General features: G+C 40.9%; 1 protein-coding gene across 1 annotated transcript; it reads right to left on the reverse strand.

Moving 5' to 3' along the window:
• Nucleotides 1–1,136: 1,136 nt before the first annotated feature.
• Nucleotides 1,137–9,505, reverse strand: cpdp (CPD photolyase). Its single transcript, XM_063218740.1, has 10 exons — nt 9,338–9,505; nt 8,145–8,503; nt 7,888–8,033; nt 7,370–7,552; nt 6,881–7,039; nt 5,345–5,543; nt 4,452–4,604; nt 4,158–4,279; nt 2,206–2,365; nt 1,137–2,045 (listed from the first exon to the last, which is right to left on the reverse strand). Exons 1-10 carry the CDS (start codon nt 9,340–9,342, stop codon nt 1,900–1,902), a joined length of 1,632 nt encoding a protein of 543 aa, XP_063074810.1. The 5' UTR covers nt 9,343–9,505; the 3' UTR covers nt 1,137–1,899.
• Between the last annotated feature and the right edge of the window lie 2,603 nt (nt 9,506–12,108).

Genomic DNA, 12,108 nt, shown 5'->3' on the forward strand with positions numbered 1-12,108 from the left:
TGTGTCTCAAATGACGCACTTTAGTCAGTGCACAGTGCACACAGCGCACTGAGGTATTTAGTGCATAGTGTCGTGGAAAAATTTGAGCACTATGCACTGTAGCCTCGCTGGAAGTGACGGCTAAGCATTGCATTAGCTCGCCAAAATATTAGTTGGCTATGTTTACAATGCACAGCGTCTGGTGCTTGTATTTCCATGTCCTTCACCCCAAAGGACAACAATCACACATACAATACTTTGGTTTGCATGAAAAGGTTGGTATCCCATCAACATTACTTACAGAATTAGGAAACTGTTGACCAAACTCTTCCTGGCACTTTCAGTGCACTGGTTCAACTGAAATTTTCAGCGTGAACGCCCTAGGCACTGAAAAACAGTGCCCAAAGTGCACAAGTGCGGCATTTGAGACACGGCCTTTGGTTGTGAAAGAGTGCACAGAAAAAAGTAGTGTGGCACAACCTGTGTCAGGGGGGCCTTGGCTGGAATCTATCAGTATATGGGGGGCCTTGTCATGGTAAAGTTTGGGAACCCCTGAACTATGGGTACAATGGATGAGAGAAGCCTTGAGGGCAGCTCCATGAGGGAAACCTTGAATATGTGCAGAGCATGGGTTCGCATCCCGAAGGAAAAAACACTCAAGGCAGTGTGACCATTAGGATGGTTGGTGTGTGCAGTCAAAACCAACAAGCCTGGGTCTTTGGTGTAGAAGTCAGGACCCCAATTTGGCACCCTAGGATATTCTGGTTTGAGTCCTGGCAGGGCAACAGAACACTGCTTCGATACAGGGAAGATGAGCCTGGTCATAGAAGGACATTCATTTATCCATACCAGCAAACTCATATGGAATCAAAACATCCAACATCACTGAGGAAGCGCAATAGTGCCAGCACTGTCAAGTAATTCTCATAAAGCTGTGAAAGAATCATCTCACAACCTCAATTCTCACCACCGTCTGTGCGATTTAATTAGGCAACTGCACTGGCTTCCTTTCAGATTCAGAAAAAAAAGAGTACAGGAGTGTCAATTTATTCATCACATACTATCATGGACAAGTGCACAACCCCCCCCCCCACACACACACACACACACACACACACACACACACACACACACTCCTGGCATAAACCCTCTGTATGGAAACATTTTTGGGGAAACTGATGGAAGGACTCAACTCAACTGTCATGTGTTGCCCAATTTTGGGTTGCTTAGGATGGCCGACTAGGCGTAAAAATGGCATTTAGCAGAAAAAACGCCTACTTTTTGGCCATAGAAATCAATAGAATTGGGCGGGATTTGGTGCTTCCAGGTGGGGTTTTTGGGCATTTTTGGGGGGTTGGAAATCATCAGGCTTATCAGGCAACCCTGGAACTGTCATGCAAAGGTGGAAAGGCACAGCATGAGGGAACACCATCTCAGACAAGTCAACCTTGCACAAAGTATGGATTATATTATACGTTTGAATTTTTAGATTAGAACAACAAATTCCAAAACTGTTTTCTCCCACATTTTATTGTCACAACTATGCCTTAGTCATAATATTACACACTGTGACTAGCCAAAACATATACATTCTTAACTGGTATCCATAGCAAAGGCACACACACACAAGTAGAAAAAAGTTTAAAGAAATTAAAATACAACTGTCTCCTGTACTTTTCAAAGTACTGCATTTCACGCTCTCATCACTTACTGTAACAGAAACATGGTTTTCCTTTTGCAAAAAGAATAGTTGTACTGACCCTGGGTATTGTTTTTTTTTAAAAAAAACATTTAACAGGAACAGAACAACTCAGATATGTGGCAAGGCAGGTGTTGTTGTCACACAATGTACAGCCCATTACATCATAATTATTCATACAAGAAATAGTTTGGCTTCATCTCCACCATCCTTGGTCCCCTTCATGTCTTCTTAGTGTACTTCCTTTCAAACTCTGCCACATCAAATTTGCGCTTGCATCCGTCATAGTTCATGTAGCGTATTTTTCCGAAGACAGCCCTCTCAGCCCAGCCTTGATCGTGTATGCCACAAATGGACCACATGCAACCTAGGCAGAGACAACACTGTGCATTAGTATATGGCATATACATACAGTTGAGTTAGAGATAACACCATGCATTAGTATATGGCATACATACACAGTTGAATAGCATGTTCCTTAGAAGAAAAGAAATACAGTAAATGTATGTCTACGCATACTGACTTACCAACATATCCATTGGGGTCACATCCATCTAAAGAATAGCGGTCATTGAGGTAGATTGCTATGGAGAGTGCTTCCTCTGGAGAAGACGTCCATTCCAGGATCTTCTTGGCCCAGTACATCCTCATGAACCCATGCATCTTTCCCTCAGTCAGCAGCTGGGTCTAACATGATGCAAATGTTAAAAAAGTTTCACCATCATGGTTATGGAAGTATTCATATGCACAATCAGCCAATAATCATTCAGTAAGCTCCATCAGTGGAATCCTGTGCCATGCAGAAAGCTGGTCTTCCTTTGAAATTTGTGGCAAAAGTAAAATATACAATGTTGATTTATGTGCAAAATTTCACAACTCATTGACATGGAGTTGTTAGAATCTCTTTATTATGAGCCAAAAGTCACTCCATCATACCTTAAGTGTTACAACTCTTTGTTTGTCTATATCTTGCATGACGCACTGACTCAGGTGTAATAAGTTAATTCATAAACATGCTTGCTTTAGTACGGTCATGTCAATCATTTCAGAATAGGTTTCATCTCAATGCTCTCAGTGTTGCTGAACTGCACACTGCACCGTTATGTCTTTGTTTACTTCCAGCCACTTTTAATGCATCTTATTCTTTGCTACGTCTTCTTCTTTACGTAAGGCAAGTGCTACACCCTCCATCATGACAACATTCTACAGAGGAACCATAGAGAGCGTCGTGTCCAACTGCATCACAGTGTGGGGAGGAAGCTGCACGGAGAAAAACAGGAAGACACTCCAGCGTGTTGTGAACACAGCGAAGAAGATCATTGGAGTACCACTCCCCTCCCTGCAGGACATTTACACCACACGCCTCACCCGGAAAGCACTGATGATCATCAAAGACACAAGCCACCCTGCACACAAACTGCTCAGCCTCCTGCCCTCTGGAAAGAGGTACAGGCGCCTCCGTTCCCGTACCACCAGGCTGGCGAGCAGCACAATGCACCAAGCGATCAAGATGCTGAACACTCAACCCACTCTCCCTCCACTGTCAGCCTCTAGCCAGCAAGGCCACTGACAACCCCCCCCCCCTCCCCCCCCCCCCACATCTGCGACTGAACATTCCACCTGCACTACTATACTCGTGACTGAACTTTCAACCTGCACTAACTCAAAACATGCACACACACACACACACACACACACACACACACACACACACACACACACACAAGCACACTGCACTTTCTGCACTAAACCCAAACATACACACACTGACACACACACACACACACACACACACACACACACACACACACACACACCACACACACGAACACACACACAAGACGCACACCGCACCTTCTACCTGCACTAAACACATACACACACATACACACACACACACACACACACACACACACACACACACACACACACACACACACACACACACACACACTGCTGCTGGTGTACTTGACAGACCTTTTTTAATATTTATTTTCTTCAAAATGCTACTATTACCATGTCAGAACGCTATAAAGGACTTTTTTAGGAAAAGCACAAAAGCACAACAGATACCTCTTAATGTATGTCCTCTACAAGTCTTCTGTTGTCCAGTCTTGCACTTTAAATGTCTGTATGAGCACTGTCTATGTCCATACTGTCTTAAGTCCATGTATAAGTACTGTCTATGTCTATACTGTCTATGTCCTTACCTAGATTAGTCTATGTCTAATGGGAAAGCAAGAAATGTAATTTCAAATTCTTTGTATGACTAGTGCATGTAAAGAAATTGACAATAAAACCTACTTGACTTGACTACTTGACTTGTGTTGGACAATGCTGTCAGTGTTGCAACTGTACACTGAACCTTACCCTGTTCTTGCTTTAATTTTCTTCTTGTAAGTCGCTTTGGTCAAAGGCGTCTGCTAAATGCTATGTAATGTAATAATGTATTGTAATCTCAGAAAACCTGCATTATTACCTGGGCTGCGTTCCATAGTTTGTCATGGGTCTTAGCCTGTGCCCACTGCTCACGAGTGTATACATGACTTCTCTTGTCTTTTGCATGAACCTTCAGAGTCTTCTGTGCCCACTCATAAGCGCCTGTCCAAAAAGCGATGGTACAAAGGTTAAAGGACACAGACAAGTAATCAACATGAATACTTTTGCTTATCTTTTTAAAAATAATTACATATTTGTTCAATGAATAATAACATAGACGATTATGTCAGTCTGACCCAGGCTTTCTTCAACCTAAGGGTCATAGGGGACTCACCTTCAACCTTGTCATAGTTCTCATTGTAAAAGCAGAAGTTGTCTGCAAGCTCTCTGCGCACGACTAACTCCTCTGTAAAGGATGCCACAGACTCGCTGAATTTCTTTCCATTTTTTTGGACAGTCCGCACCACGCGCTGCGCTGACAGACTGCCTGTGAGGAAATATAATCATTGACACAAATTAAATGTTGTGATGTATACAAAGCTGGAATATCATAAACCTTCACAATAGTGGTGCAGAATTTGTGATGATTATACACAGTATGGCAATAATGGATATGTGAATATGAGAAATAAAAATGTCAGAAGTACAAGTTAAGGTAAAAAAGAGACCCTGTTTCCTTTCAACACAGCTAATGTAGTAAGCAACCAAAGTTGCTTACTACATTAGCTACTTTGTTGTTTTCAATGCATTTTCCCATTTGCAACTACCGAAGTTGCTAACAGGCTAGCAACTTCTCTTTGGAGAAACTCACCCCAGGTCACTTATCTGAGTAGCCATTAGACCTGTGTACTTGTCTTAGGATCAGCAGACTCTGCGTTGGTAGGATCAAATTTGTGGTGGGTTCTTGTGAGGTTTTTAGTGTTTTTCAGAAACTACACAGTCTATCTGCCTCATTAGGTACAATGGAGTAAATGATGTAACAGCTATGTAATATCATGTGTTAGTGTTGTACTTAGACCATGAATTTACTGTTATTTTTGGCACCTCTGGCAATAATGGATATGAGACTATGTGAAATAAAAAATAACCATATTTGAGTGTCAATTGCTAAGTTTACATGAGATATTTAATTTGGAATTAACAGACTTTAATTCTGAATAAAGCTTAATTCCGCTTTGAAAACGTCAATTAAAACATAATGTAAACGTAGTGATTATTGGCACTGACCAGAGTGGATCCAGGGAGATAGCTGGCTGAGGGCTGGCACATTGGGGTTATTCCGAAGACTGGCAAAGTCTCGCAAGCGCTCGTTGATGAAAGACTCAAGTATTGCCATGCCTCCTGAGTATCCGGGTTTCGCCCAATCGACCTCACCCACACTTCGGTCCACATCCAAGGAGGACAAAGTCTCATCCCAATTCACAGACTGACAGGAAGAAAAACAAAATATTTCAACACCATATTTTGCCACTTCCAAGCTTGTTTAGATTTCTGTGAATGTGTTTCCTGCTTTCTTCTTATATTTGTACATCTATGGATAAAGAGTAATTCAAAAATCAGAAGGTCTGAAGCTCGTACTCAGTAAAAACTAAGAAAAGATGCCCATGTAAAAGTGGGGTTTTAATGGTTGGAGCACACTGCAGCTTAGTTTTCAAGACTTTATTCTGTACACACACCCGACTAACATTTCAGAGTCCTTCTTCCACCTTCCACCAGAGTCCTTCTTCCTCCTTCATCTTCTTTTGGACTCTGAAGAAGGTGTAGCAACACCGAAACGTTAGTCGGGTGTGTGCACGGAATTAAGTCTTGAAAACTAAGCTGCAGTGTGCTCCAGCCTCTCATTTCCAGTGATGTCTGTCCCACTGTGATGCACCTGCAAGCTTTGGGATGATGCGTAGAGTCCCAATTCTACTGGGTTTTTAACAGGGCTTTGAACCGTTATTTTTTTCCAAACGGTTCGTTCCGAACAGAAACGGAATTATTTCGTTTCTGGTTATGTGTTCCACCAATAAATTGACGTTCCCAAACCGGTTAGAACAAAAAAATATTGTTCCCGGAACGGTTAATTTCGTTCCTGTCAGCTGATTACTCCCCATAGGCCTAAGTGACGTTAATTAACCAAGAAAGACGGAAATGCAAATGGGTCAGCCTACATTCAAACTGTTTATTCAAGCGGATGAAAAGAATATCCTTCAGAATTTTGTCATTCAGGGACGACCTAAGCGGAGAAGCGGAGAATAAACCTCAATGATGAAAATGCGCGCTCCATGCTGACTTGGGTCATGGGGAGCGCTAAGACGGACATTGTGAGTTTGTGCATATTTGAAGCGGCCATGGATGCCCAATAACGAAGAACATTCTCAGTGCGCTTTAAACACCCTTCTCTGCAAGATCTAACAATGATGCAATGGAAACTTTGCCCTTTTGTATGACAGTGTTATTTAAGATGTGGAGTGGAGACTTTGTATTCCACAGCTCTCTCTCCATTCAGTCAGAGAATGTCTGATGTCACACAGGACATGAACCTCAGCCGTCATGGTAACGTGCGCAGGAAAATAATAACTTCTTTTTTTAGTTTGAGGAATGGTATTAACCGGTTACCATAATTTTTAAATAAGTGTTCCCGTTCCAGAACATAAAAAATAAAGTTTCCGGTTTCGTTTCTGTTCCCTGTAAAATACAAAAAGTTCCCGGTTTTCGTTTTCGTTCCTTGAACCGGTTCAAAGCCCTGGTTTTTAATGGTCTCACACAGTGCCACATTACCTCAGCTGCCCTTTTCGATGTGTGTGGGTGTTTGTCAACAATGGGGAACTCTGTGAGGTATGTGGGCAGCAGTTTAGTGATCTTTCCACGGATGGTTCTGGCAGAATACTCCAGTTTTCCAGACGCTTCCCAACATGGCACCACGTTGTGAGCATCCACCTTCGAAATACAACAGTTAGGCAACAGGCCATTACTTTATATATATTGCAATATAATGTGTATGCAAAATCAGCTACAATGCACAACTGACATGGAGGATAGTTTTCACTGTTTCACACTTTGATGATTCCAAAAACCTTAAGTCTACATGGTTTTAAACCATGGAATGAATTTAATAAGCCTAAGGCTTTAAAGTTACACTTTCAAGTAAAAAACAAAAACAGTTTTTTCCACCTTGACCTTTCCACCCTGTTGTTTTGTGTCAGGTCAAAGCAACCTAACAACATGTAGAGCATATAATATAATGTGGTAAACATGCCAATATCTCACCTGAATGAGAGGAATATCTGGACTGATTGCCTTTTTGACATCATCCACCCACTGGGTGGGATCCCTTAGGGGCCAGAAGTCCGTCACGACTGCCCCCATGTTCCACTCCTTGATGAAGCCAGGCAGGGTTTCACCAGGGAAGCCACTGAGAAGATGGAACTGAATATCCAGAACTTTGCATTCCTTAAAAGAAAAAAAAAACAGGGAGTGAATTTCCAATGCATTATTAACCTGCATTGCACTCTTTGTGTGCTGTGCAGCACTGTGATAAAGTGCACTCTAGTCTAGATGAACTGTGCTGCATGTACAAAATAACACAATACAATATGTATTTACGTATATAGCAAAATATCACAATTATGAAGTTGACTCAAAGGGCTTTCAAATAGACACACATTCCCATATTCAAACACCAGCTCTGGAGGCTGTCGTACGGCGCCAATTGTCCAGTGACACATACATAGGCCTATATACATACATGTATGCATCACTTAATGTATAATTAAAATAAAACATACCTTTGCCACCTCCTGTAGCCCTTTTATCATGAAACTGTAATGGCGAAATGTTGCCTCTAAAAACTTTGGCATCAGGCTAAAACAAATGTGCAGTGGAAGGGATTCTGCGATGGCCAACTGCTGAGCATAAATCAGCGCCCAGTTATCTACAATGGAAAGGAGAAAAACATAAACATTCGGGTTATTTTTTTCTTTAATTATATATTGGTAATCTTGGAGGCAATAGTGGAATACTTCAGGGTTTTTTTTTATATTACCTTGAACTCGCTGATCTCTTCCCATCCAGTACACCACACCGTCTGAGCCTGGTTTAACCTTTTCATTTTCAGACAGGTATCTGAGGCGCTTCATGTTGAATTTTAAATCCTTGTTGTCTTTCCGTAGCTCAGCCACTGCATTTTCTAGCCATCCTTCCACACGGTCAACTTTCTGTTGTTTTCCATTACTTGTCTCAGCTGAATCGGCCTTGCGTTTCAGGTCAGTTTTTTTGGATGCCATGATGGTTTTGGGTGTGGTATGAAACCTTAGGTGGCTCCAGAGAATGGCAGAGGGGCCTTGCTCAGCTTTAGCAGATATGAGTCTCACAATATGCCTCAATGCTTGCCGGTGCAACAACCTACAGCCAGAAATGCATTAGAGATAAATACTGGTAGTAGCCAATTAGCTCTTCATTCATATGAAGAACAGACAAAGGTGACACACAGTAATATCTAAATCTGGTCGTGTAACGAAATATAGGTCTAATTGAGTTTCTTTTTACATTGATGAATGTAATATAAAGTTATGCAAGACACTTAAAGGTGTACTGCGTAGGATGGTGGCCAAAGTATGTATTGCAACTATGCTGCACATTCAAACTGTAGGCCTACATTGCCAAACTTGATCTTTTCGTGAATATTTACATAGTAATAAACTAACATGTATTAGTATGATAAGAGTATGATAAAAAATGTTTATGGAAAATGGCGGACATGGGGTCCTCATTTTCATGTATGAAAAGTGTCATTTTCCCAGTCAATGTGAATACTTAGAATGTCATAGTGGTGGTAAGAATTCATGAAAAGGTAACATTGTGAATGGGCAGCATGCATTCTGGAAATTAACAACTAAAATACTCCACAGTGCACTTTTAACACACAAAAACCTTGAAAGAGTATGCTCCAACAACAACGCAGGGCCTATGACTTGAACAACTAAACACGTTTTGTGTTAGCTGCAATAAAATCTAGCCTAACAAAATACAGGATTATATACTGGACTGCATTGTATACTGTCCCCTACTGAAGTATTTCGCCTTATTTGTTTTCTTAACAAACATGCAATCTTCTATTCGAACTTACTGCACGGTCTGAATGGTACTTCCACGTATAAACAATGAAGAACAGTCCAATACAACCATGCAACTGAATGCATTCGAATTAACATAACTTGCCAAGCTCTTCCAACTTACCGCATAGGCCTACACGCAGTGGTGTAGAATGTTGTTACAAAAGTGTTCTTTACCAGACGCTTCCTTGAGTTATCTAGAGTAGCATCCACTGGTTACAATTCTATTGAGCTAGGCTACATTGTATAAAAACACACGTGCACGCTCCAAGGTTTTGTAACAACGACGTAGTAGACGACAACTCAAGCTGTAGCCAATGAGCCAGCAGGAACGGCGACAACAGGAAATGTGAACAGTGAAATAGGAAATGACATGCGAAATGTTTACAATGAATAGAAAGAAATGGAATAGAGTTAGAATTGAGTTATGGAGGTTCTATGGATATGACTAGGCAAAACCCTAGAAAGTATTCCCAAAGGATTACCAAACACGCATACGCCCAGCAAAAAAAAAAGAAAAGAGAAAAGAAAATGGAGCAGATATAGAACTGATGAAGAAAATATAAGTAGGCCTAGCCGTGTAGGCTATTTTCAAACAGTGAAGAGACATTTGTGTAGTGATTTAGGTATTGCTGATGGACATCTTAATTTAGCTTACTTTGGAATTAATAGATGGATGGTTTTGGGGTAACTGCCGGCCTGGGAGTAACTGGGCGTTTTCAGGGCCTCAACCATAGTAGTCAGCCACCAAAGACTACAGTGTGCCTGAATTCCTATGCCCTGGACTCTTTAGCATACGGCCCCCCTGCCCCTATTCCTGATAGGTATTCCTTGCGGGCAGATCACATTTTAATGTTAATGCTGTGACTTTTTACCATTGTTTTGCTGCATAGCCTACCTGTTGTAAGATGCCGCCATGATGAAGCCTGCTTTGTCTGCACTGGCCAGTGAGGTGTGAAACATGCCCGCTGAATGGGAGCACCACACCCAACTTTGCCCTTCTCTGACTGAGGTGTGTGTGTGTGGGGGGGGGGATTAACTGAGGGAATGACCCACATGATGTGCTTGACATATGGAGAAGTTGATGTGCATGTGGATGTAGCAGGTGTAACAAATGCACTGTAGGCGACAGGGTTGGACCAGGTATCACAATGACCATTTCTCAAAGTCTAGTGTTCACCATTCTAAGTGAATCAGCCTTTGTAATCACACCCAGTGACTGGATACTCTTTGGTGAACTCTGCAGAGTATCTCATCACTGGGTGTGACTAATTAGGCTGACACACTTCCAAGGCTCATGCACTTGACATTGAGAAATGGCCAATGACTGTCTGTCTGTTTGTCTGCCTACTGTGTGCTCTAGTCATCTGCTTCGAGGGTGCCAAACACACACATCACATGCATCTAGTGTTGGCCAGGGGGGCAGCGCTGGATTTAAATTCAGATCGTCCAGCCTCTAGCACACATAGATAGATAGTTAATAGTAGGGGGCAGGACAGGTGTGTTAGCTGCATTCAAAACTACTTGCATGCAATGATATTCTCTCACCTAAGCTATTGCATTACAAGCTGGACCATGGTGGGATCTACTACTCTTAAACCAGTGGAGAGGTTATTTAAAAAAAGCACTCAAAATTTTAGATAAAAAACCTCTCTCATACCACCATTGTCACATATTAGATAAATACAACTTACTCAGTTTTGACAATTTTTGTAAATTTTCCTATAGTTGTCTTTTTTTATAAAACTTTGCATGGCCTGGCACCACCTTGTTTACAGGGATTCATGAAATATCGTCAAGCACGAGTAACTCGAGCGATGGTCAATAAAGATGTTGAGATTCCTTTCAGGAAAACCTCTTTTAGCCAAAATGCGTTATCTACTAAAGGCAGCGCATTATGGAACTCTATTCCACTACATAGGGTAGAATGCCCTAATGTGGGACAATTTTTGTCACTTCAACTTTGGTGGTTTATTAAAATTTAATGACAACATTTCAATACAAACAAATTACACCCTTTTCATCCTCTGATTATGCTCTAATCAAATAAAACCTTTAAAAACATGTTAAGTGTTTCTAATTTGAATAATTTGGATATTAATGTAAGTTGGTCAAAAACCATGGTTATCCCTAAAGTGGGACAATCGGTTTCCTAATGTGGGACAGTGTATATTAAAAGCTCTCTAAAACATGTTTGTGTAAAATATTAATTCGAAATGTGATCTGCAACTCTTTAAGACATATCAGCTACACATTTAGAGCATGTTTTATGAATTATTTTTACTTTCTTTTATTGGTAAATAAGACTGAGACTGTTTGAACCCATTGCACACAATTGGTCACTTCAACATGGCAGCTCTATTTGAGGAAAGAACTTCCGGTTTTTGGACCCAAATGTTGTGTTGATAGCTGTGCTCCAGTAGATTAGGCCAGAAAGACTGAAATACATCTATGATATAGATTTAAATATCCATTTTCTTATGTGGACATGGTGTTTGACTTCATAGCAATTGTTTGACTTATTAAATTACTACTTTTACAACTGTCCCACATTAGGAAAATCTTGTGTCCCACTTTAGGACGCACCTATCCTAAAGTGGGACACTAATAAAATGGGTTAAAAATAAAATATTACATTATTTTATATACACCACACATTATTTTCTGATGAACATATACCTACCCAACATATTTATCAAAACATTTACAATGATGTTTTGATTGGAATTGATTTATACCCTAAAGACAAATTTGGCCAAATGCTATGTAATTTGCCATTTGATGGACTTCACCCAGGGTCCTTCTTCTTAATTGTAACCCCTCCCTGGAGTATTACTATACATTTACTAAATCATGATATTATGATAACAGGATGATAGGGCTTTTATTTGGTTA

This window comes from Engraulis encrasicolus, chromosome 16 (assembly GCF_034702125.1).
Source record: "Engraulis encrasicolus isolate BLACKSEA-1 chromosome 16, IST_EnEncr_1.0, whole genome shotgun sequence".
Lineage (NCBI taxonomy): Eukaryota > Metazoa > Chordata > Actinopteri > Clupeiformes > Engraulidae > Engraulis > Engraulis encrasicolus.

What these genes read in the sequence shown, in the direction of transcription:
- cpdp (XM_063218740.1), bottom strand. An exon ending in GAACTATGACAAGGTTGAAG is followed by an intron (nt 4,280 to 4,451) that starts GTGAGTCCCCTA and finishes CTTTTTGGACAG; the next exon opens with GCGCTTATGAGTGGGCACAG. An exon ending in TGACCCCAATGGATATGTTG is followed by an intron (nt 2,046 to 2,205) that starts GTAAGTCAGTAT and finishes GTCTCTGCCTAG; the next exon opens with GTTGCATGTGGTCCATTTGT.